General features: G+C 31.0%; 4 protein-coding genes and 2 non-coding genes across 7 annotated transcripts; 3 read left to right on the top strand and 3 right to left on the bottom strand.

Moving 5' to 3' along the window:
* The first annotated feature begins 654 nt into the window (after positions 1 to 654).
* On the top strand, positions 655 to 5,767 carry LOC137836176 (cycloartenol-C-24-methyltransferase-like). Its single transcript, XM_068645032.1, has 14 exons — positions 655 to 708; positions 1,685 to 1,777; positions 2,140 to 2,206; positions 2,625 to 2,698; positions 2,784 to 2,868; positions 2,928 to 2,983; positions 3,488 to 3,542; positions 3,677 to 3,724; positions 3,956 to 4,039; positions 4,272 to 4,388; positions 4,483 to 4,566; positions 4,680 to 4,808; positions 4,904 to 5,001; positions 5,434 to 5,767. The coding sequence occupies exons 2-14, from the start codon at positions 1,725 to 1,727 to the stop codon at positions 5,495 to 5,497; spliced, it is 1,014 nt and encodes a 337-aa protein (XP_068501133.1). The 5' UTR covers positions 655 to 708; positions 1,685 to 1,724; the 3' UTR covers positions 5,498 to 5,767.
* A 991-nt stretch (positions 5,768 to 6,758) lies between these two features.
* On the top strand, positions 6,759 to 10,670 carry LOC137836171 (cycloartenol-C-24-methyltransferase-like). The gene is made up of 14 exons (XM_068645028.1): positions 6,759 to 6,875; positions 6,983 to 7,080; positions 7,194 to 7,260; positions 7,344 to 7,417; positions 7,505 to 7,589; positions 7,667 to 7,722; positions 7,960 to 8,014; positions 8,195 to 8,242; positions 8,756 to 8,839; positions 9,037 to 9,153; positions 9,396 to 9,479; positions 9,594 to 9,719; positions 10,079 to 10,176; positions 10,368 to 10,670. Exons 2-14 carry the CDS (start codon positions 7,016 to 7,018, stop codon positions 10,429 to 10,431), a joined length of 1,023 nt encoding a protein of 340 aa, XP_068501129.1. The 5' UTR covers positions 6,759 to 6,875; positions 6,983 to 7,015; the 3' UTR covers positions 10,432 to 10,670.
* A 1,586-nt stretch (positions 10,671 to 12,256) lies between these two features.
* TRNAR-UCU (transfer RNA arginine (anticodon UCU)) lies at positions 12,257 to 12,329 on the top strand. Its single transcript has one exon. It is a non-coding gene; the product is annotated as a tRNA-Arg (tRNA).
* Positions 12,330 to 13,539: 1,210 nt separating this feature from the next.
* On the bottom strand, positions 13,540 to 16,429 carry LOC137836164 (uncharacterized). The gene is made up of 3 exons (XM_068645024.1): positions 15,915 to 16,429; positions 14,672 to 14,878; positions 13,540 to 13,911 (listed from the first exon to the last, which is right to left on the bottom strand). Exons 1-3 carry the CDS (start codon positions 16,332 to 16,334, stop codon positions 13,768 to 13,770), a joined length of 771 nt encoding a protein of 256 aa, XP_068501125.1. The 5' UTR covers positions 16,335 to 16,429; the 3' UTR covers positions 13,540 to 13,767.
* Positions 16,430 to 16,884: 455 nt separating this feature from the next.
* TRNAG-UCC (transfer RNA glycine (anticodon UCC)) lies at positions 16,885 to 16,956 on the bottom strand. Its single transcript has one exon. It is a non-coding gene; the product is annotated as a tRNA-Gly (tRNA).
* Positions 16,957 to 18,119: 1,163 nt separating this feature from the next.
* On the bottom strand, positions 18,120 to 23,027 carry LOC137836153 (uncharacterized GPI-anchored protein At1g61900). Of its 2 annotated transcripts, XM_068645015.1 has the most exons (9): positions 22,826 to 22,963; positions 22,101 to 22,176; positions 21,878 to 22,034; positions 20,194 to 21,063; positions 19,466 to 19,711; positions 19,344 to 19,358; positions 18,799 to 18,939; positions 18,626 to 18,673; positions 18,120 to 18,398 (listed from the first exon to the last, which is right to left on the bottom strand). In XM_068645015.1, exons 3-9 carry the CDS (start codon positions 21,909 to 21,911, stop codon positions 18,325 to 18,327), a joined length of 1,428 nt encoding a protein of 475 aa, XP_068501116.1. In that variant the 5' UTR covers positions 21,912 to 22,034; positions 22,101 to 22,176; positions 22,826 to 22,963; the 3' UTR covers positions 18,120 to 18,324. The 2 variants fall into 2 exon arrangements, with proteins under 2 accessions (XP_068501116.1, XP_068501112.1); XM_068645011.1 differs by lacking the exon at positions 22,101 to 22,176 and having other exon boundaries at positions 22,826 to 23,027.
* Between the last annotated feature and the right edge of the window lie 1,210 nt (positions 23,028 to 24,237).

The raw sequence follows: 24,237 nt of genomic DNA, 5'->3' as shown, positions 1-24,237 counted from the left end.
TAAAAACATTGACATCATTGTAATTATTTTTCAAAAATATTAGTCATTCATCGACTCATCTAACCTTAGTAATGTTAAGTAGATATGAGACAATCTCAAGTTTGTAAATAAATATCATAATTCAGTATGCTATTTCGAACTACTCAAATATTTACATACTTAATAACTCCTTTAATCTTTACCATGATCCTTACCTTTCATCTTGCATTAGACTCAGGTGTCACTTCCCAATCACAAAGAGTCATACAAAACAATTTTATAACTCTTTCTTAATTGAGATATTTTTTGACAATTTCAGGAATCAAGTAATATATAGTGACTATTAAATTAATCTATACACATCATTCAAACAAACAACATATAAAAAAAGATTTTTTATGTGAATTTAATTACAATAGTTAAAATGTAAGATTTTTAATTTTAATTTTAAAATAAGGATAAAATAATTAATTTAATTATTTAAAAAAATAAGAAAGTTACATTAACTAGTCATGTTAATATTTTTTTATTTGTAAATTTATTAATGTGAGATTAATTTTTTTTCACACTTGAATTGACTACTAGAGAAGTCTGTTTTTTTTTTGTACTGTTTTTTTTTTACTCTCAAACAAAACCAAACAAATCCTCCTTATAAACCTTGTCTTGCCAAACACAAACAAAAACTCACACTCATTTTCCTCTCAGCACCATTTTCCATCGCCAACACAGGTATCATTGCTTCTTCCTCTTTTTCTCTATCTTTCTCTTACTTTCACATTCTTCTCTCTCTCACACACTCTGTTTACCCTTGTACTTTCACTGCTCCCTCTCTTACACCTACATTTTCTCCACTCTTTCACCTAACAAAGATTCACATGCATGTAAATATCATTGTTCCAAGCATAATATGATGAATTGTAACTGATTTACACTGGGGAATGGATGCATGCAATCTTTGATGATGCAAGATCCTTATCCCATTTCTTAGTAATGTACCAAAGGTTTCAAATCACTGGTAGAAATTAATCTGCATGTGGGTGTGAAGAGATTTGTCTGATTTTCTTTTTCCATTGCATGAATGTTTTTTTGGCATGTGATGATGCTATATTTCATTGGAACCATAATTACTTGGCAGTGTTTTCAATTGTGTGCAAGAATAATGTTGTTGATGATCTTGCATACCTGTCTTTACAGTTTAATCATGTAACCAAATTTTCCTTCTTGATCTTAAGTTCTTTAAATTTATATAAACAGTCTCTGTGACTTCTTACATGGTTTATGAGTTGTGTTTTGAATGAAACATCCCTATCAGAAAGACACTGATCACAAGCAAGAAAGATCAAAGTACGATTCTCTCTCCCATGCACATTATCCAACCACTGTGCCATTTGAACTTTGGGAAGAACAAACTAAACGACAAAGAAAAAGTTTCTTGCAGTTAATGTAAAAGTATGCAAATTGTAGAGCAATTCATTCACGTGAGTTTGTGCTTTAAACATGTTCATACTTCATCATAGACAAGAAAACACGATTCTCTATGTCACTGTACATTTATTTTCCTTATTATATATTCAGACAGTAACCTTTGTTTTCTAAATTTGGATCCTTTGACCCATGTTTCAAAATATGTTTATGTTCATTCACTTGTTGCATTTGTTTCCTTCAATGATTTTGATGCAATTTTTTTTCTTACTTTACATCATAGATTTTTCTGAATTGTGCAAGAGGTGTCAAAAACCACAACAATGAATTTGACAGCAGGTGCCGGCAGTGGAAAGATCCTGTCTGCTGTTGAGAAGTATTTGCCTTCTTCTTGTTATCACCTTTCTTCTTTCTGAGTCTTGATTTCTTTATTTCTTTCTTACTGAGTTTTGATATGTTGATAACCACAAATCAGATTATAATTAATTTTTTTTATTGAAATGAAATAATTTTTAAAATATAGTAATCAAATCATAATTATAAACAGTACCATTTTTCTTTCTTAATATTCCTATATAACTTGATTATTCTGTGTTTCATGATTTTGCATGTTACTTATTTCTTTCTTATATTTAATGCAAAAGATAAGATACCTATATGTAATGGTTCCTTTGACAACTATGAACACACTTTTTTTAGTTATTATAGTTGACAAAGTGCAGCAAACTTATGGTTCAGGTATGAGAAATATCATGCTTGTTATGGAGGTGAAGAGGAAGAGAGAAAAGCTAATTATGCTGATATGGTGAGATATATAACAACCAATTTTTGTTTTCATGTTTTTGTTCATGTGCATATGATATTAGCATGTGAAAAAAATAAGTCAGAGCACATATTGTGAGTGGCATACATAAAAATGGTTATTGTCATCTTCATTTTAATCTTGATAGTTAAAAATATACTTTAATGGTATATATTTGTTCTAACAATAAAAACAATCCTCATTTGATTATAAACAAAAAATATAATATAATTTATATATCTAAAATTATTTTTTATTATAAATGTAAATTATATAGAAATACACATTTATCCATTGATTAATACAAAAATTTCTTCCATAGTTTAAAGTTTTTTAAACTATTTGTAAACTAAAAAAATACCCTTTATTCATCTTAATTGTTGTTATAACTTGAATACATACAAAATTACTCTAATGTTAGGTTAACAAATACTATGATCTTGCTACCACCTTTTATGAGTTTGGTTGGGGTCAATCTTTCCATTTTGCACCTAGGTATGTGTTTGTTGTATTATTCATGTACAATGTTAAGAATAGGTGTGTACTAAGTTACACTAATTTTTGTTTGTTTCTCATTCAGATGGAAAGGGGAATCTCTTTCAGAAAGCATAAAAAGGCATGAGCACTTCCTTGCTTTGCAGCTTGGACTAAAGGCTGGACAAAAGGTTCTATCATGTTCAATGATGTTAGTTATGATTCATGAGTTCTAACCCTTTGTTTTTAGGTTCTGGATATTGGATGTGGAATTGGGGGGCCACTTAAAGAAATCTCTCTATTCAGGTGAATGGACCTTGTTCCTTTTTGTGATGTAAAATGTTACTTCACAACTACAAATTGAAATACACAGTTTAGAGTAGTAATTTGGTCAGTGTAATCTCAAAATTATTCCATTTCAGCAAAAAGTTATTTATCTTCACAGTTGTAATCTGGTGCAGAATTGTCAATATATCAACACTCTTTTGTGATATCTTCTGTCATGGCTTCCTTGTACAAGCTTCTAAAAATTATTGCTTTATATTTTCCCATATTTTCTTTTTTGCTTAAATAGATTTCCCATTTGCACATTCTGCTTCTGTCACTTTTGTTTTCTAATCATAGGAAATAATAGTAAAAAAGGAAGCATTAGGCTTCATAGTCAGTAGAATCAAGTCTAGTCCAAAGTGTAACAATAACACTTAACCACTGATATCCCACTGCTACTGAGCATAACACAGAACTGTGTATTTTATAATTATTTGTGTTTAAAGTATGGATGAGTTCATAAACTTGGTTGCATTTGTGCAGCTCAACATCAATCACAGGATTGAATAATAATGAGTTTCAGATAAAAAGAGCTAAGGTATGCTAATTATAATTATGCAAGAGATATTGACTGAACAACTTCACATTGTCAATCCTCTTATAAATATTCCTGAAAAAAAAGACAAAAATAAACATTTTGATTGTGACTTACTATCTTTCACTGATTAACAGGAACTCACTTGTAATTCTGGTGTGGACAAGACTTGCAACTTTGTGAAGGTTGATATTCTCTAAATACCTCATTTTCCCTTTTTCTAGGAAAAAGATACATTTTATATGTAGCATGTGCAAGTCCAGTTTTTGCTGCATTGTTCTACTTTATTTTTATGCTGCATTACAACATTTCTTTCATCAATTTAAAGAGAAAAACTTCAGGGTTTGCATTGGATATTTTGATGATGACATGACTTAAGGTTATAACTAACATGTTTGTCATATTTTATAATGCAGGGTGACTTCATGAAAATGCCTTTCCCAGACAATTATTTTGATGCAGCTTATGCAATTGAAGCCACTTGTCATGCACCAGATGCTGTATGTGGCTGTTTTTTGTACTCAATTTAAATAACTTTCAGTTATTATTTTTTTCCTACAATCCCTTAAACCTGCTGTAATTACATACATACCTATAAATTGACAAATATTGATGTAGTCATGCCCAACAAAATGATATGAATGTGTGAAAGTGTGAACTTACAAAACATTGTCTATAATTTGGATTGTGTAAAACTTGTGTTTTCCTTATCTGGTGTTCAATTATGGTTAGTATGCTTGCTACAAAGAGATCTTTAGAGTGTTGAAGCCTGGTGGATGTTTTGCTGCATTTGAGTGGTGCATGACTGATGTTTTTGATACCAGCAACAAAGAACACCAAAAGATAAAGGTATGATGGACAAAGAAATAATTTAGATTTTGACTTGTTATTTCCCTGAACTCAGCATGGTTTATAATTCTATAAAAATAATTTACTGGTGTAGGAAGAAATTGAGGTTGGTGATGGACTTCCTGACATTAGATTGACCACAAAGTGTCTTGAAGCTCTTAAACAAGCAGGCTTTGAGGTGAAGATCAACCTCTTATCATTTTTACCATTATTGTTCAACTGAATAGTTAAGGAATGAAACCAACTACATAATTAGCTAATGAAGATTCATATTTCCTTTTGTGCATGAAGGTAATGGAGGAGAAAGATCTTGCAATTGATCATTGCCCTGTTCCTTGGTACCTTCCTCTGGATTCAACTCACTTCTCACTCAGTAACTTTCGTGCAACATCTGTTGGACGATTTGTCACAAGGATTATGGTAACACTACCAAAACTTTTGTTGCTAACAATTATCTCAGTACTATATTTCTCCAACCATTGATACTTTTTGTTTGTGAATTGGAACAATCATAGGTCAGTGCTCTAGAATTTGTTGGATTGGCTCCTAAAGGAAGTACAAGGGTTCTGGGATTCCTACAAAAGGCAGCAGAAGGACTAGTTGCAGGTGGAAAGTGAGTTTTCTGTTAATCCTTTTTCCATGTAAAAACTGTACTTGGTTGGAGTTAGAATTGCAATAGAAGTGTGAAGGAAAAAGTAAAGTTGAAATTAGACTTCCCTTAATCTTTGTTTAGATCACAAGATTATAAATCTTTGTTTGCACATGTTGCATATTACAAAAACAAAACTGAGATAAACAAAAGAGAAAAAGGAAGGCAAAAGACATGAGAAAGAATATTTCTTTGAATATATATACAAACAGTACCCTCATTCTAGGTAGCTAAAGAAACAAAATGTAAAATAAAGAGTCAATAAAGACTAAAGTAAGAAAAGACAAAATAAATGTTAAACATATGTATAAAAAGAAACAATTAAGAATTAGAAAAGACAAAATTAATATTAGTTTAGAAGTTTTGTGTTCATATCATTTGTTATTGCATTTTCAGGACAAGGATTTTCACACCAATGTACTTCTTATTGGCTCATAAGCCTGGTTCTAGCAATCACTAAGTATGGTGCTGCATTGAGTCCTTGCAGTTCAAGGATGAAAATTTTCTAGTTATTGCCTTTGGCCTTGCTGAAGTGACTCTAGTTGTTTTGAGTTTCTTTTCTGGTTTTACATTACCAAGACTTCACTTTGCTTCTGTGTTGTTTTTTTCTGGTTTTTTCCTTAAAAAACTTATGTGGCATCATGGTGCTCACAGTCACCATTGTGCCCTGCAGAACAAACATAATTTTGGGACTAACATCCCTTTGAAATTATAAATTATGTTATAATTCATTTGAAGAATCAATTTAAAAATTTGATGTTAAAAGATAATTTATATGTAAAAACACATAAAACACAATTATTTATAATGATAATGTTATATGTACACCTTTTAGATTTCACATTCAATATCAATTTTTATTATTGAAATTTAAAAATTCCTTTTAAATTAGTTCTATTTAAACTAAAGTTATTTTTCATATTATAAAAATTCCCAATTACCTAATAAGTTATTTTTAAAACCCTTTTAATTTTAAACATTAAATTATAACTTTTAATATGTTAACAAGTTAATCTTAACAATCCTTACTAAATACATTTTTATTTTATGCATGTAGTTACAATGAATCGATTTTTATTTATTAAAAATAATTATAAAAAATAATACCATATAAATATAATTTTTTAAATAATTTTACATTAATAGAATAATTCATATTGTATATAATAAATAACATGACTAAAAACTTTACTATCAATTAATTAGAAATTATTTTATATATAATTTTTAAAATGATTTATTATAAAGGTAAAAAAAAAAACTATGGTATATAGTGTAAAAAGCTGATAAAAAAATACAGTGTAAAAAAAATGTAATCTCATTAAACGTTTTCATAATAGTGTTTACAAGCTAGACAATAAAATAATACTAAAAAAGGTTATGTTTTTAATTTTTTTGAAAATATGTAAAGTTCTGTTTTAATTTCCTTAAAAAAATTGTTTATCTTTTGTTCCTTTAAAACGTGTACCAATTCCTGAGACATTTATATAATGTTTTATAAAAAAATTTAAATAACAATTGAAAGACTAAAAAAATACAAATTAAATTTTTTATAATATATACCTGTCAAACATTAATTTATGAGTCAATTTTGTAATGTTGAGTTTTACGATTAAATATCGTCACATCTCGTTGTGAGAGATATACGGTTTACACACGAGTTGACAGCAATTCGATGTGAGAAATGTGTTGGAGATTTCATGTCATAAAGTTTATATAGAAAAAAAAAAACAGTTACAAAGGACCACAACCTTCCCTTGTGTTTTCTCTCTTCCTCTTCAGCTCCAAAGAGATTCCCCTTCCTTTTCTGTTGGGTTCTGTGACACCCTTCTTTCCATGTAATTAAGATTCATCCTAATGAATGCCTTGTTTGTTGCATTTATTTGCTTTTGTCCATGATTTTTATGCAGTGTTGGTTTTTGATGTGTTTGAATCTTAATTATAGCAATTTCCCTGTGAGGTGTTCAAAACTGCCATAATGAATTTGGCATCAGGTGTTGGTGGAAAGATTGAGAAATCTCAAATTTTGTCAGCGGTTGAGAAGTATATCATTCTCTCTTCTTTTTCCTTTACATGCATGTTTGTGACTTTGTATGAGATCTGGTTTTTAAGTTATGGTGGCTGATAAAATCAGATGCATTGAACTTATGGATCAGGTATGAGAAGTATCATGTTTGTTATGGAGGCCAAGAGGAAGAGAGAAAAGCTAATTACACTGATATGGTGAGATATATCAGTATCTTAAATTTGCAGCCAACTTGATTATCTGCAAGAACAGTACCATAGGATCTTCTTATGTTTTTCAGGTTAATAAATACTATGATCTTTCTACTAGCTTTTATGAGTTTGGCTGGGGGCAATCTTTCCATTTTGCACACAGGTATTCAATTGTTGTATTCTGCTAAAAATTTAAGAATTTGGTGTGAAAGAAACCACTCATGGTGCTGTTAATTTTTCTCTCATTCAGATGGAAAGGGGAATCTCTTCAGGAGAGCATTAAAAGACATGAGCACTTCCTTGCTTTACAACTTGGCTTAAAGCCTGGACAAAAGGTTCTCATGCTCAATTAAGCACACTGATATCTGTTTCACTATGTGTAAATTAAACTGATATATATTTTTGCTTTCAGGTCTTGGATGTTGGATGTGGAATTGGAGGGCCACTAAGAGAAATTTCTCGATTCAGGTGTTGTTCAGGCATCTTCTCTCTATGCCTTCTATTATCGACTAGAGATTAAGGCATTTCATAGTATATAAGTGGATGAAAACCTCATCTTATAAGTCCAACAAACAATAGTTAAAATAAGCTTGATATGACTCTGATACCTTGTTAAGAAGTGAACTTTAAGTCTAACTAGGTTTTCACCCACTTATTCCTGTACTAGTTCATAAAAAGTGTAATGCTAACATTGTACTTGTGCAGCTCAACTTCAGTTACAGGACTGAACAACAATGAGTATCAGATAACAAGAGGAGAGGTATGTTTTGAATGTGTAATTAGTTCAACAATTTGACCTTGTCAATCATCTTAAATTCTTAAAAAAAATGATGAAGAAATGGTATGACTTTGCCAAATTTTATACTTGATTGATAGTGAGTAGCTAATACTAAATCTTACAAATAACACACTCTGATCTTTTATGTGCTTTCATTAACAGGCACTCAATCGCATTGCTGGAGTGGACAGGACTTGCAACTTTGTCAAGGTTGATCTTCTTTAAACATTTTTTCATTTTTTTCTGGGGAACAAGACATAATTTATTATCTAACTCCAGTTTCTACACTATTATTATACTCCTATGTTTATGTTGCATTATATGATTTAAGGATATAGCTTCATGTTGGAGATCTGACATCGATTAAAGATCAAGACATTTTATAATATATAGATAGATGCAAACCTTACTTTATAAACTGATTTTATAAGGTTGAGTTAGACGTCCATTTCTTAATATGATCATAGCTATTTTGAGTTTATTATAGTAAGAGTTTGTTGACTTATCAGAGCATCTATCGGATCATCCATAAATATATAGTATCACACACGAATTGACAGTCTCAGCGTGAGGGTGTATTGGAGATCTCACATTGACTAGAGATTAATACATTTCATAATATATAAGTGGATGCAAACCTCATCTTATAAGAAAGTTTTATAAGGTTGAGTTAGACAATTCTTAATACTAACAATACCATTATTATCATATTTGATTATGCAGGCTGATTTCATGAAAATGCCATTCACAGACAACAGTTTTGATGCAGTGTACGCAATTGAAGCTACATGCCATGCACCAGATGCTGTATGTGACCATTTTTCCTACTCTTGTTCACTTCCAATCAATCCTATTTTTCCTACAATACAATCACATCAACTTTCTGTTGTTGTGGATGCACCCATAACTTGACACAAGTTTCTTAACCACATTCCAATGTTGCCATGCTTAACACTACTTATTTCAGATTATGTGAAACTTATATTTTTCTTTGTTGATGATAGTATGGATGCTACAAAGAGATTTTTAGAGTGTTGAAGCCTGGCCAATATTTTGCTGCATATGAATGGTGCATGACTGAACAGTTTGATCCCAACAACGAAGAGCACCAAAAAATAAAGGTATGATTGAGAGGTAGAAAGAATTTTTGAAAAAATCAGAACAAATTCTCCATCTTTGGTGTAGATACAAAATAGATACTTGCAGAAACAATAAGCAGATAAAAGAAAAATAGAACAAAATAGAATAATGACACTGAGAATTTTTAACTTGAAGTTCTGATTTTCCCAACAAGAATCTAGATTTCTGACTTTATCTTCTACTGACTCAACATGGTTCTATGAAAATGTTTTATTGGTTACAGGCAGAAATTGAGATTGGTGATGGACTTCCTGACATTAGATTGACCACAAAATGTGCTGAAGCTCTGAAGCAAGCAGGTTTTGAGGTGAACTTGGATCTATTCTTCTTCTTCTTCTTCACTATTGTTCTATGAATATTTAAGAGATGAAACCAACAACATAATTGGCTAAGGGAAGATTCATTCATTTTATGCATGAAGGTAATCTGGGAGAAAGACCTTGCAATTGATTCTCCTGTTCCTTGGTACTTTCCTCTGGATACAACTAACTTCTCACTCAATACCTTTCGTCTAACTGCTGTTGGACGATTTTTCACAAGAAGCTTGGTACTGCTACTAAAACTTATACTCCAACACTTATTTCACTTTATCTATGGCAAGATTCATGTTGTTTTTATTATAAAAAAAAATATAGATGAACAAAACAGAAAAAAAGCAAGAATAAATATTTCTTCTATTTTTCTATGAAATCAAAACAGAGTGTCAGAATATAAAGTACACTCATTTTAGGTCTAACTAAGAATTAATAGAGTCTAAAATCAAAAAAGATAGACTAAAAGTTAGACATACATAAAAAGTGAAACAACTATAAAAAGACAAAATTGATATTAGTTTTCTTTCAGAAGTCGTGTATCTATATCTTTTGATAGTTGTTATTTGGTGGTGGTGGATTGAAATGTTTGTAGGTGAAGGGTCTAGAATTTGTAGGACTGGCTCCAAAGGGAAGTCTAAGGGTTCAAGAGTTCCTGGAAAAGGCTGCAGAGGGGCTAGTTGAAGGGGGAAAGTAAGTTTTTCAATAATCATCTAATGTCATTTATATTCTTATTCATATGGTAATGTATTTTGGACCAAATTTTTTAACACAGTACTATGGCCTTGAAAGGAACATAAAATTCCTCAATTAAGTGAAACTTGTGAATCCTTTTTCTGGATTACATAGTTGTGAAACATGACTTGCATATGCTGTGTTTTCAGGAAAGAAATTTTCACACCAATGTACTTCTTTTTGGCTCGGAAACCAGATTCTTCCACTCACTAAGGTTCTGTGGCATGTTGGAGTTATTGCTGTCCAAGGAAGGGACTCTTATATATATATACATAGATATATATACACATAGATATATATACACATAGATATATATACACATAGATATATATACATATATATATATATACATATATATATATACATATATATATATATATAAAAGTCTTCTCTGCATCTACATTACCTAGACTTCATTTGTTTGTTGTCATTATCCAAGGATATTATCCCCATGCTTTTTATTATTGTGTAATTAGAAGGTGGTTTTATGTTATAGTAAAAAAAAAAAAATTTACAATGAAATTGGTACAAGAATCATAATATACTACTAGATAAATAAAATTAACTACTTTCACATTGGTTAAATTTATTTAACATTCTTGTTTTCATATAATAAAGATATTTTCCCTGAATTACCCTTATATTATATTAATTAAAGTTGATGCTTGGGTTTAAAGAAAATAATATTTTTGAAATGGTAAGATAAACAAGTTTTAGAAAATTGAAATTTATTAAGTATACCATTGCTTTTATTTAAGTCTAGAGGGTTGTATTATGGTTTATTTATAAATTTATATTTAACAAGGGATGGGACATTAACAAGATGGGAAACCATTAATTGAAAAAGGATAGAAGTATATAATCAGGATGACAATTTGGGCCTAACAAAAAATTCATAAACAAAATTCAAATTCTCCGTGGAAGTTCTTACATTTTTTCTACATTTTCATTATTATTTTAAGTAGGACACAGAGTGTGTGTTTTTTTTTTTTAATTTTTAAGTGGTGGTGATTGTTGGTGATGACCGATGATGAACGTTAGTGGTTGAGGTAAGTTTTGTGGCGTTTTTAATGGTGGTAGTTGTTAGAGATCTTACATTAGTGGTAAACACATTTCACAGTGTATAAGTGGGTGTAAGTCTCATCTTATAAGTCGATTTTATGAGATTGAGTTAAGACTTAAAGTTCACTTCTTAATGGTTGTACTTTTGTTCACTTTTTTTTTCTTTCAAAGTCATAAAAACCCAACAACAGAAATCACTAACTCTCACACCTACTCAAATGATGTAATTGTTTTTCCAAGACGTTTCAAATGATGTAATTGTTTTTCCAAGACGTTGCAATTTGAGTAATATTGCATTGGGGCTAAAAGAAAAATACAGAGATGTGATGATATACATTAATTATTTAAAATTATTTAATTTTAAAAAAAAACAAGTTATGATAATTAATATGAATGTAAAAAAAAAAAAGATATGGAGCTGAAGGAAGAATTTGTTATCATAAAATTGTGAAAAAAATGAGATGGTATCTTTTAGACCGAACAACAGTATTTATAAAATTTGTGTTAACATCAAGAGCTTATGTACAATTCATATGTACATGAGTCACTAACTCTTCTCTCTAATGGTTGAATGAGACTTATTTAAAAGATAATAGAAGTATATTTATATAATTTAAAACAATTAATATTCATCATTTTATTTAAGGGTAAAAATAATAAACTTGTCAAGAAACACAAGAAACAAAGTAGAATTTCTTATCTTTAATAAACTTCATAATTAATAATTAATATCAAAATTCAGATATATCTAACTTTCTATACTCAAATTATAATCCAGATTCGCTATCAAAATTCAGATATATAAAATAACATTAAAAAATATATATTCACTTATGGTTCAATGTAATATAAAATAACATTTTATTTAATCAAATTATAAATACGTTCCTAATTCAGTGTTCTTTTAAATTAACCCATTTTAACAGTATTCAACGTAATTTGTTAAAAACATTTGCGTAAAATAGTACACCAAATAGCGCCTGTGGCCTAATGGATAAGGCGTTTGACTTCTAATCAAACGATTGTGGGTTCGAGTCCCATCAGGCGTGTTATCTTAATCTTTTTTATTTTTAATAAAGTTAATTTCTTTTTTATTTTTAATAAAGTTAATTTCTTTTTTATTTTTAATAAAGTTAATTTCTTTTTTATTTTTAATAAAGTTAATTTCTTTTTTATTTTTAATAAAGTTAATTTCTTTTTTATTTTTAATAAAGTTAATTTCTTTTTTATTTTTAATAAAGTTAATTTCTTTTTTATTTTTAATAAAGTTAATTTCTTTTTTATTTTTAATAAAGTTAATTTCTTTTTTATTTTTAATAAAGTTAATTTTTAATATCTCAAACTTTTTTTTCAATTATAAATATAATTTAAACATTTCTTATGTAGTACAGACACTGATATGACACAGACACGAATCTATGTATTATATAATTGTTCAAAATGATTTGTTTCTTATTTTTACAATCATAATAAAAATTTATACAATAAATTTGAGTTTTTAGAAAATTAATGTATTTTTTTTTAAAATTGTGTTAGAACCGTACTAAAATTGCTAAAAATCTAACAAAATACTTTTTGAATTGAACACTTCATGCATACAGTAACTTACAAGTGTAATACGAATTTCGGTGTTCGATATAAATATCCAACACCGACATACTATTTAACAGAAGTGTCTTATGTTCATAGTTTTTGGTCAGAACCATTTGTGTTCTTAACCATCCTCGTGAAAAGTCTATATAAAAGTTAAATAATTTATTTTGTCTCAGTTTTGGATTCTTTAAAAAATTGAACTTTCAAGAAACCTTTAATAACGTGTATCCTTTTAATTTTGTTTTTCTGAATGTTTAATTTTGACCTCTAGAAGTGCTGGCGTGAATAAAACACTTTTATACATGAATTAATTTATAAAATAAATTTCATATAATTCTTATAAAACAGATTTATTTGTTTATGCATGCATAGGTAAATTTTTAAAAGCTTTCTTATATATTTTATCTCATTTTTTTAAATTTTAACTTGTACATAAATTACCTATACTTTATGAGAAAGTTAAATTCATTTATTTATTTCCATCAATTTATGAAAAAACTGGTTCAAATAGACACCATGTTTCAAATTATAAAAATAGCATTTCCATAAAAAAATTGTTGCTTACAATGAAAAAAAATTAACCTTCGAAAGTATTATATAACTTCAGCAGACATATTTCTTTTCAATTCCGATATTAAGTTGAGTTTATGCTATATAAGTCAAACATGAATCAATATTTCAGAAATTAATTTCAATAACTCTGATTTTTCACAGACAGAAACATGAATTTGAAAGTCTAAGCCAGTAAAAGTAAATAAATGAAGGGAACAAAGCTCACAAAACTACAGAGAACAAAGAATTTGAGCAACTGAAGTGGTAAGTATTAAGAAATATTCAGTATAAGCTTGTTTACTTTAACTAACAGATTCTTTTGGTGTATTTGACACTCATTGATCATGAGATATTTGCATTCTGCAAGGATTGGCATGCTACTGAACCAGCAGATGTATGCATGACATGCTCCCCTAGCATTGCAATGCAAGAAACATCTGTCTTAAGATGAGGTTGCACCAATTCCCATATCTTTTTCTTTTGTAGCTGTGTGTTGTCAAAGAACAAGAAGAAGAATTAGACCCACAAAAAATGCAGATGGACATATTAGAGTGTGTTTATCTTAACATGTATGATTAAAATGACAATGACATTGATTTATATGGTGCAGTGTAGCAAGATTTATTGATATACAGCAGTCATTCAAGGTGTATCTGTGATCTATATACCCTTGGAGGTTTAGTTCAAAGTCTACTATATACTGCATTGAAATATGCAGGCAACATGTTCTTTTGAGGCTTTTCCAAGAAAAATGCCACCAGAACTATGGTCTTTTCAGTTCCTAGCAGTAATAAAAACCTTGTGTTAATGGACAATTATTATTGGATACTATTAAGATTATGCTCAACTTTGTCTAATAAATGTTTTTATAATTTGTTGATGTGGGATTTTCAACACCATCCTCGTGCTGAGGCTGCCAACGTGTGTGAGACTAAATATTATGAATGATCCATAGCGAGTGGCCTGATAAGACCAACAACTTTCACTAAGATAGATTTAAAATGACTCTTATGTAAACATTAAAGTCTAACTCAACCTTATAAAATCGACTAATAAGATGAGATTTGCAACTACCTATATACTATTAAATGCCCTTTATCACTAGTCGATGTGAGATTTCCAGCAGACACATTAACTATATCTTATCCCATATAACTGTAAAACTGACTGGTTTAAAACACATAAATCATCTACATTCTAGAACTTCCACATTCAACATTAATTGTTATTAAGAAAGAGCTATTGCCTGATTAGGAGTGGCGGCGGCGGGTTGATTATCTTTTTCATCTTCCGATCCAAACCATATTCTTTCACCAGGAGTTGCTTCATCAGGAGGGAACAGAAGTTCAACATTCTCATGCTTTGCATCAGAAGCCGCCATCAGCATTCCACAGGACTTCACACCACGCATATTTCTTGGCTTCAGGTTGGAAAGGACAATAACCTTTTTTCCCTGCATGTAACATACAATTAGTTAATAATTAGAGTTTAGAGTTTAAGGTTTAGGGTTTTGAGTTTTTATACACTATGAAAACATGTCAATCGCAGCCTCAAATCCATTTCTGCACTGTTGACATGCTCACATACAGAACCAACTATTCAACCAGACATCATAACTTTGTCTACTAATCCATCATTGTATGCATTATTTACACAACATAAAGAGTCTTGCTCGTAGAATTCACACAGTACAAATGATGCACAGAGAGAAATCACTCTTTCTTCCACTACAAGGATTAACTATCCAAATAAATAGAAGTTTTGATTTGAAAGTTGAAACCACAGAAACTATCAAGAGAGAATAATCTTAACTAATTATGGCAGTTTAAAATTGATACAATCATTCAAATAATTTGCTTCCATACACAACTACACTTCCCTCTCCCAAATTTCATCATGTCAAAATCATCTCAAAGAAATATACTTCTTTTTTTTCAAGTAAAAGAATGATAGGATGCAGATTAGGGTATGAGGGGTATCAAAAAGGACACATGTAGGAAAGCTAGCTACGAGATAGGATAAAACCTTAAGCCAATACTCATATGACAGGACACGTATCAGTGTCTAATTCAAAAAATATTTGTTAGATTTTTGATAATTTGAGAATTTTACTACAACACTCGGTAACACATATCAGTGAAGTGTGCAATTCAAAAAAATATTTGTTAGATTTTTAACAACTTTACTACGGTTCTAGAACAATTTTAAAAAGAAAAAATACATTGATTTTATCAAAATTCAAATATATTATATAAATTTTTATTATGATTATAAAAGTAAGTAACAATTTTTTTTAACCAATACCAACATGAAAACATCTTCATAAATCTTCATGAATCAGTGTCTGTGATACATGCATATCAACAGAATATGCTTAAATTCCACAAAAACTGAGATTGGTGATACTTCGTACAGTGTTTATCAGCAGAAAAAGACCTAAACTCAAGATCAAATATTCAAAATAAAAATTGACCAAAAATTAAAAATACCTGAAGGTGTTCAATAGGGATGTATTTGACAAGACCACTGCATATGATTCTGGGTTCAGGCTCACCGATATCAACCTCTTCAACATACAGAGAATCAGCCTCATCGTGTTTCCATGCCCTCAGAATGCGTCCAACCCTTATGTCAAGGAGGCCAGCGGCGTCCTTGATACTGCTCTCAGCTTCACCACTTGCATTCCCTGTGACGGCTTCGGTGGTTGTTACTGCCTCATCAATGGAAGAAGAAGAAGAAGAGAGTGTGCGAAATGAAGGAGACCCAAATGAGTTTGGCGACGAGAAGAGGGTGAAAAAGGGGAACTTGGGAGGGAAGCGAGTGGCGTTGGAGAGAAGGGGAAGATGGGGTGTGGTGTTTCGTAAGGAGCAGAGTGAGATAACAGAACCAATTCTCAAAGCATTTGCCATTTCAATGTTGTGAGAAGGATAGAAGGAGGATTAGATTGGATTTCGAAACCTCCCACAAAACACACAGAATAACTATGCCACTCAGTAAAATAAAACTATAATATTATTTTAATTAATCTTCTTTTAAGTTTTAACCATGCAGATAAGAGAATACATGTATTTCAGAGAGTATAATTTCTAAAATATAAAACACTGTAACACAAATTTATATATTATATAATTATAAATTATATAAATAAATAATAAATTTTTATGTACAAAAATATTTTTCAGTTTGTTAAAACAGAAAGATGATTTTTATGACTGATTCAAAACATTTTATTCTTATTTTTATAATTATACTATAAATTTGAGTTTTAGAAAAATTAATACTTTTAAAACTGTTAAAATTATCAGAGATTTAATAAATATTTTTTGAATTAGGCACTGGATACAAGTATAAAAAAAATTATTTATTCAATAAACAATAAAACTATATTATTATTTTAATTAATCTTCTTTAAGTTTTAACAAAAAAATTGTTTATTCAATAAATAATGAAAAAAAAAATTGCGTTTGCCGGGAGTCGAACCCGGGTCTATTGCTTGGAAGGCAATTATCCTAACCGTTGGACTACAAACGCTACTTGTTTGTAGCTTGCGCAAATAACAATAATACAAATTATTCTCATAAATCAATTAAAAATATTGCGAAAAAAGTGAAGTATTAATAAAATAATTCTTTTTATATTCCATATATTTTAATATGTGGTTCTTATTTAAATAGAGTCAAATCGAAGAACAATGCATAATAAACTTATTGATTTTCTTATTATTAAACCGTAATATAAACACATTAGTGTTAGAGGAACTCAAACAAACCATAGTATTTTAAAATATAGTAAATTTCTTCCATTTTATTTCAAGTTCTAACACAAAGCGATTTTTGACCAAAAAAAACACGTATTTCTTAAATATTATACGAACTCCCTTTCATTTTGTCTACACTGCAATTGAATAATTTTGCAGTTGTAAAATTGAGAATATCCGTGGTTAAACTGTAAAAAAAATAATCTTGATGGCAAAATCATTGAAGCCAGGCATGATAAAAGATATTGATTATTTAATATGACGTCTTAGAATGAAAATGTATAGCGGATACCTACTAATTATTATTATTATTATTCAATTAATCCTACTTTTTATTACCTTAAGCCAAATATATTATATTCTCATTTGCCTTATATTTTGTTTTACCAATTTTTTCCTATCAAACGGACATATTTGGATTCATCAGTTTTCATTCTCTCTGGCATTTTCCTCCACGCTTATAGTCTGCTACATTGCAATTATTAAACATTCTTCGGTAAAATACGTTTTCTGAAAAATATGCTTGAACAGGTTTTTATAATTTATAATTTATGTAACAGAATGAATAACTTCCTAATACTAATATCTTAACTTTCCAGAAAATGAAGTCACTGCAAATTAGATAGATTCTCATACTCTACTCTCCAGTTAATATACTGAAAGTTTTAGTTTGAAGACATAATCTCTAGTTAAACTCTAGTCACTTCCAATGAATTAGTCACATACTTTTAAGTATAATAATAGGTGCTCTTATGGATGGTCAAACTCAACTTGGTCAGTTCCAAATGGGGCATACCAATGGCATGGAATCATCATCTATGTCAGTGTGTTCCATTTCCCTTTCCGAATCAGTGTTAGTCAGTCCCTGATGCTGCCATAGACTTTAGTGGTAATCTAGCATCTGCTTGTCAGCAAATCAAAAGAAAAAACCGAACCCTTCACAGCACAATTATGGATCCTAAATCAAATGAGCACTAACTCCGGAATGATAAGCTCAAAACATACAAGAAGACATGAGGAAATGGGGAGAAAAAGAGGGATTACTATACAATGAGGCCATTCAAAAATATACATGCAAAAGCCACACCAAAGACACGTTGAACTGCCTTCTTCCTGACACACATCTAAACCCTAAAATCTCTTCAACACAACAGTGTCCAGAAGATGAAATATGAAAAAATAAGCAAAAGCAATTCAACGCCACCGGAATTACAACCTGCAAAATCACCATGTTCATAATGTCAAATTTGGCTCTGCAACAATTTGGCAACGATAAATTTGAGACGAGCCAAAAAAAAAATCTAATCGTGTTATAGACGTACAACTAGGGTGTGCACTATGCACAAAAACTTGAAACATTTAAAGATGTGTATTAAATTCGTTCAACAAACAACCAGGTCAGTGTTAATTTATAAAAAAAAAAAAACTCAAAATGGGACTTACCATTATTTTTTAATGTTTGTGAAGTTGGGAGAGCTGGTAATGACATCTCTGCCAAAAAAAATAGGGACAAGAGTTAAACAAATGCAAACAGTATTTGTAAATTGTAATATCAGCATACTGGATAAAAAAAAGTATGCAATGATGAAGACGGTAACTTTCTCGAAAAAACATACCAGGTGCACAGAGTGACACGGATGTAATTGAAGATGATGATGGCCAGGGCGCAGCAATGTTGTCACTCAAATCACACGTAAAGCTAAAGCCGGATGAATTGTCAAATATTACATCTCCAGGCAAGCTCCGAAGTAAGCATCCTGCATATAAACCAACAACCATCTTATTATTTACCAACATTACAATTGCTCCTCGACAAAAGTCAAGCAAGAATATACTTTTAAAGGGAGTTTTTTTTTTTCTCTGCTCAACAGAACTAATTTTATTAAGATATGATACAAGATTGTATTCTAATGAACCTGGAATGCATCCCTCTTAACCCCGCATGCCAAGTTCAACTAACAACATAATCCACCACCTTTCTGAAAAGAATGGGAAATAATTCCTAAATAGCATGATTGCATTCAACTATCAAATATTATATCACAAATTCCCTGGTCTTTGAAGCAACACCATGTACTGTCTGAACCAATGTGTAAATAGGTTATTGAATTAAAAAACAACATCTCTCAACAAAATGCAAGCATTAGAAAAAAGAGCAAACCTTGTTGTCCATAAGCTGCCAGCACCAGCATCATGCAGAGCCACAACAGAAGAGTTAGATCAGAGAAATTCAAAACCGGCCATGGGCAGAAATTATCAATTAAGCTTGAGCGGGATAAATACCTTGTATGCTGAAATCTTTCAAATCAACATCACAAAGCTCATAAATATTTGTCATCACTCCACCTCCACGCAACATGGATCCAAAAAGTGTTGCGCATATTATAGCTTGTTTATTTGTAATTAACATTTGCTTTTGTATCCCAGCAATATATGCGTTTAATGAACTACAACAGGAAGGACTAGGGGCAGCTACATTCTTACACGCATTGATTACTTCTGCAGGCTCCTCAAAACTCAAAGGACAAACTGCACAAGCAATATTTACTCTTAACAAGTGTTTATTAAAAAAAAGTGAAACAAGATTACATTTCAATTGACCAAACACAATTTTAACTATATGTCATTCATATGCACAACTATGAGAAACGAAAAAATCATATCAAATATCATATTGTACAACATTCTGGCAATCTTAGTTTGCCTAAATTAAAGAAAAACACACAAATACCAACTCTTTCCTATTGAACTCAATCTCCTCTTTACGATACAGAAAATATAGATAAAGTATGGAGTCACCCAAGTAATAGGACACAAGAATATAAACCAATACACAGAAAACAAAAAATAATGTGAAAATTAGGTACAGTAAGACCAGTAATGTATAATCACTATATTGCCTTTCCCCACATTCCAATCCCAATTTATCCACGAATCATATTATTGGCTGTGTCACTGATAATCTCCCTAAACTATAAATAAATTAAATTAAGAATGAAATAACAGTGCACCTTTATTGACTTTGCAGGCAGACAGTATTCGGAATGCAGTATTTGCAGCTTCAAATGATAGCTTTTTGGAAAGATATGAATAAACCACACTTTTACAATCATTAAGATAATCAGTGTGATTCACTTCCCCGGACATATTTTCATTATTGTTAATCGTCATTTGTCTTCCAGAAATCTGTAGTGCTGCATCCATTATCGCAGGTTGGCAAACAGGTCTGCAGCATTCTTTAAGTGGATCAACAGTGCCGCATGCCTCAAGTAACTTACTTGTATTCACTGTTTTTTCAAGAGTAATATCATCCTTCACAGGACATGACCCGCCTGTAAAATTAGATGATTTTATGGAGCATAGTGTGGGGATCGAACTATTTGCCCCTCTACTGGCAAGAATACTAATGATATCAGAAAAACAATGATTGGCAACTGCATTTGGTAAAACCAAATTATCAGATTTCATGCTGTAAAAACCTTGGAAGATGTGGATCAAGCTACTAAACTGAGGACAACATATTACATTCCCTACAAGGGCTGCCAAAGGCCCAGAGCAATCAGATGCTGCTTTATCTAGTATACTTGATATACCTGGATGGGAAAAGTTCACAGGACATTTTCCAGTTAAAACTGGTTCATATCTGGATGGAAAAGTAGGATACATTGGTGGCAAAGACTCAGAGGGATATGGGAATTTTGGTAAGACAGCAGGTGATATTTCTATAGGGTCAAAGAGTCCAGATTCACCAGAAGTGGGTTCCTTAGCTAACTCTACCAGAGAAGAAATTCTTCTATGACTGGCATGTACTTCTCGTGCTGTCACATCTTGAAAAGTAGGAAGCCAGATGATAAATAGAACTAGCTGACAGTACAAAGAACCTGCAACAATTTAATCAGCACTTAATAACAGAGGTATAATGTAATATAATGTAATGTAATCAGACATGATGCCTTGGATGAGTTTTCCAAGATGGTATATCATTCCTTCCATGATAACTGTGAAATTATTGAACAAAGATGAGATGGACATGTGCTTTCCTATATCTTATTGAAATTAAGCTTCAGTTAATGAAAGATTAAGTATATATACTACAGAAATAAAGAACTCAAAAATAATTTTCAAACAAATTAAACTAATACGAGCTGATGGAAGTTGTTCTCATGTCATCTGCTAAACATCATTTCACATTAATGTAACAAATTCCCTGCTTCTTTCGAGGCCCTCCTCTACCAATCCACCATGAGAGCAGGAAAACATAGTAACTAGTTGCAACTTCTGGAGAATTGGGTGGTTTGAAATTAGGCTTTTGGATTTCATTTTTATCAAAAACAACTTACAAAGAAACCATGCAACGTTTATTTGCAGACTAGCATTATATTGAGAGTATGAAGTGGAGACACAACACAACACAAGGCTGATTCAATGAAATTATTGTTGTTTGTGTTTATACTAATATAAGAACGAAGAATCAACACACAAAAGACAGCAATGCATACAATTGTGCTTTGATCCAACATAATTTAAAAAAGAATGATAAATTTGTTGATATATGTTACAGTATGATGATGACTACCTCAAAAATAACCCATACATGAGTGTGCACAAAGTCAGGACTCAGAAGCTTATGAAAACCTAAACTGTAAATTAATGATCCACTGACAAGAAAGCATCCATCAAATGTAATAGTCTTACCCCTGTAACAATTAGCATCGTGAGAGCAGCCCATAACTCCCTAGCCCTCTGGTACCATTGAGTTTTACACAGGAGAACCAAGTGGCAGTTGCCGGTGATAAGCCAAGTGGTACCACATAGCAACGTAGCAATGATGTAATACCCCCAAGCTTAAGATCTGTGATTAAAGAGAACAGTTTAGGCTATTGAAAGAGGACAATCAAGTACTATTCCAAACTACTACCTAATCACCGAAGCCAACATTAGCATGCTACTGCACAGGACATAACCAATGAGATTATAATCCAAGATTATCAAGCCTGAAAAAATTTGAGTAGCATTTAGCAGGAATTTTTTTGAGTCAGCAAATAAAAAATGGAAGTTTGAGAGAGGGAAGTACTCAAAGCAGAGGTTTTTAAACCCTAGCATTTCGGTTTACTTTCTGCAATTTCCTATAAGAAGATATTACCTAAAAAAAATCAGATAAAGTGGAACCACATAATCAATGGAAATGATTTCCACTCCTGCTTCTTTTTTTTAACCACACTGTTGGTGCAGACCATTTACCCGTATCTCCTCAACAAGATTTGAGCCAAAATAAACAAACAAACAAAAAAAAAACTGATCCTAATAACTCAGCTTAGATTACATAATTAACTCACTGAGGTGGACAATTCCAGTTAAAGATAAAACCCAAAACAGACAAAACAGCAATAGCAATGACTAAGTTCCACAGAAGCAGAGTGAACAGAATTCACACACGGAAACAAACAGCTATTTTTCCTCTTTCTACTAAAAAACGAACACTGAGTGGCACGATCACCAAATCCAAATTTGACAAGCCAAAAATAGAAATGTGAAATATAACAACAAAAAACACAAGATTCGTGTTAACAAGTGCTGAAAAAAGGAACCACGCAGAGATTATTGTTGATTTAGGAATGTAACAAAAATAGATGAAAAGCGTACCGTGAAACAGCGAGTGGTGTGAAATCGAAGCAACGAAGGAATAGTTGCAGAAGAGGAAAAATGGATCGGGTGGAAAAAGGAAACCCTAATGGAAGAGCAGGAGCAATGGGGAAGAAGAGAAGAATAGCAGGGAAGAAGAGTGATATGGTAACAGCTGGCACCCGCATTACCTACTCCTATTCCCAAAAAGTTTAAACGCACCGTTTTTCACTACACAACAACACTTCTAACACTGTACTCAATTCACTCTTTCCCTTCGACTTCTTTTTCTCAATCATTCGGGTTTAACTTTTCCTTAACAACTCTTGTCGACGATGTGGTGCCTTTCTGGTATAAACTATATTGAGAAAATACAAAAGAAAATACGTTGTATAGATTTTGAATTCTTTCACAATAAATTATTTGCATAAATATACTAAGTAGGATGTATATGGTTAAATGAAATTTTCGGATAATTTAATTATACCAATCGAAACCGAACGAAATCCAGAAATTTTGATATCCGGTACTGACAGACTAATATGTTCAAAATGTATTAAGACTAATATGTTCAAAATGTATTAAGATCAGAAGAAGATTAACGAGTTTAAGTTCATGTTAAATATATAAATATAAATAATCATAAGTTTATTTCAAGAAGAATATACATTATGCATTAATTATGTCGAACACCAAATATCGAATATTAATATTTAAAAAAAAATATTGATTCTTGGGTAGCTTGTTGGGCTATGTACTAACACCATACTGAGGAGGATAGTTTCTTCCTGCACCCCACAATGTTATGCAAAGACTAAACTGTCCCTATTATTTTTTAAAAATCCTAAAATACACTTGAACTGTATTTTTTTTTCCATTCTGGATTATGGAATTTGGAAATTTTTTGGATTGGCACTTTCGGTAAAATTCTGAATCCACCAATGTGTAACAAAAATATGCATTCTGGATTAAAAAATTCATAATTCGAAAAAAATGCATTCTGGATCCACCAATCTGTAACAAAATTAGACTTTCGGATCAACAATTTGGAAATTAATAATTTATGCAAAATTTGCTTCCAGAATACCCTCTCAGTTTTGGATTTCTGAATCCATAGCACACTCCCAAATCTCGATTTCCAGTAACCACGGTGCCCTTTTTCAAATAAAAAGTCAAGGCCAATTTTAGAATTTAGAAAATTGTGGGGTGCAGGAAGAAAACAGTAGGGGTGCAGGAAGTAGAAGCCACTGAGGAATATTTGTAACTAATTGGGCTCTAGTCATATGATTGAAGACCGTTTCATCCTGCACCTCAATACTTCTTGTGCACCTCCATAATAAATATGAAAATACTTTTTTTTCCTTTAATAAAAAAATAAATTAATCCTAAAATTTCACATACTCTCTCATTGTGCCATCTCTAAAAGATCCTAA

Source organism: Phaseolus vulgaris, chromosome 11 (genome assembly GCF_000499845.2).
Source record: "Phaseolus vulgaris cultivar G19833 chromosome 11, P. vulgaris v2.0, whole genome shotgun sequence".
Classification (NCBI taxonomy): Eukaryota; Viridiplantae; Streptophyta; class Magnoliopsida; order Fabales; family Fabaceae; genus Phaseolus; species Phaseolus vulgaris.
The sequence above is the reverse complement of the archived record's forward strand: the minus strand, read 5'-3'. Positions and strand labels throughout refer to the sequence as shown.

Excerpts from the sequence above, each read along its gene's own strand:
- LOC137836176 (XM_068645032.1), top strand. The coding sequence starts at position 1,725 with ATGAATTTGACAGCAGGTGCCGGCAGTGGAAAGATCCTGTCTGCTGTT. Across the intron at positions 2,984-3,487 it reads AAAGAAATCTCTCTATTCAG|CTCAACATCAATCACAGGAT; the intron begins GTGAATGGACCT and ends GCATTTGTGCAG. Across the intron at positions 3,543-3,676 it reads TTCAGATAAAAAGAGCTAAG|GAACTCACTTGTAATTCTGG; the intron begins GTATGCTAATTA and ends ACTGATTAACAG.
- LOC137836171 (XM_068645028.1), top strand. The coding sequence starts at position 7,016 with ATGAATTTGGCATCAGGTGTTGGTGGAAAGATTGAGAAATCTCAAATT. Across the intron at positions 7,081-7,193 it reads ATTTTGTCAGCGGTTGAGAA|GTATGAGAAGTATCATGTTT; the intron begins GTATATCATTCT and ends CTTATGGATCAG. Across the intron at positions 7,418-7,504 it reads TCTTTCCATTTTGCACACAG|ATGGAAAGGGGAATCTCTTC; the intron begins GTATTCAATTGT and ends TCTCTCATTCAG.
- LOC137836164 (XM_068645024.1), bottom strand. The coding sequence starts at position 16,334 with ATGGCAAATGCTTTGAGAATTGGTTCTGTTATCTCACTCTGCTCCTTA. Across the intron at positions 14,879-15,914 it reads TCCCTATTGAACACCTTCAG|GGAAAAAAGGTTATTGTCCT; the intron begins GTATTTTTAATT and ends TGTTACATGCAG. Across the intron at positions 13,912-14,671 it reads CCGCCGCCACTCCTAATCAG|CTACAAAAGAAAAAGATATG; the intron begins GCAATAGCTCTT and ends GACAACACACAG.
- LOC137836153 (XM_068645011.1), bottom strand. The coding sequence starts at position 21,911 with ATGGGCTGCTCTCACGATGCTAATTGTTACAGGG. Across the intron at positions 19,712-20,193 it reads TGCCTGCAAAGTCAATAAAG|TTTGTCCTTTGAGTTTTGAG; the intron begins GTGCACTGTTAT and ends TTGCTTGTGCAG. Across the intron at positions 18,674-18,798 it reads CGTGTCACTCTGTGCACCTG|AGATGTCATTACCAGCTCTC; the intron begins GTATGTTTTTTC and ends TTTTTTTGGCAG.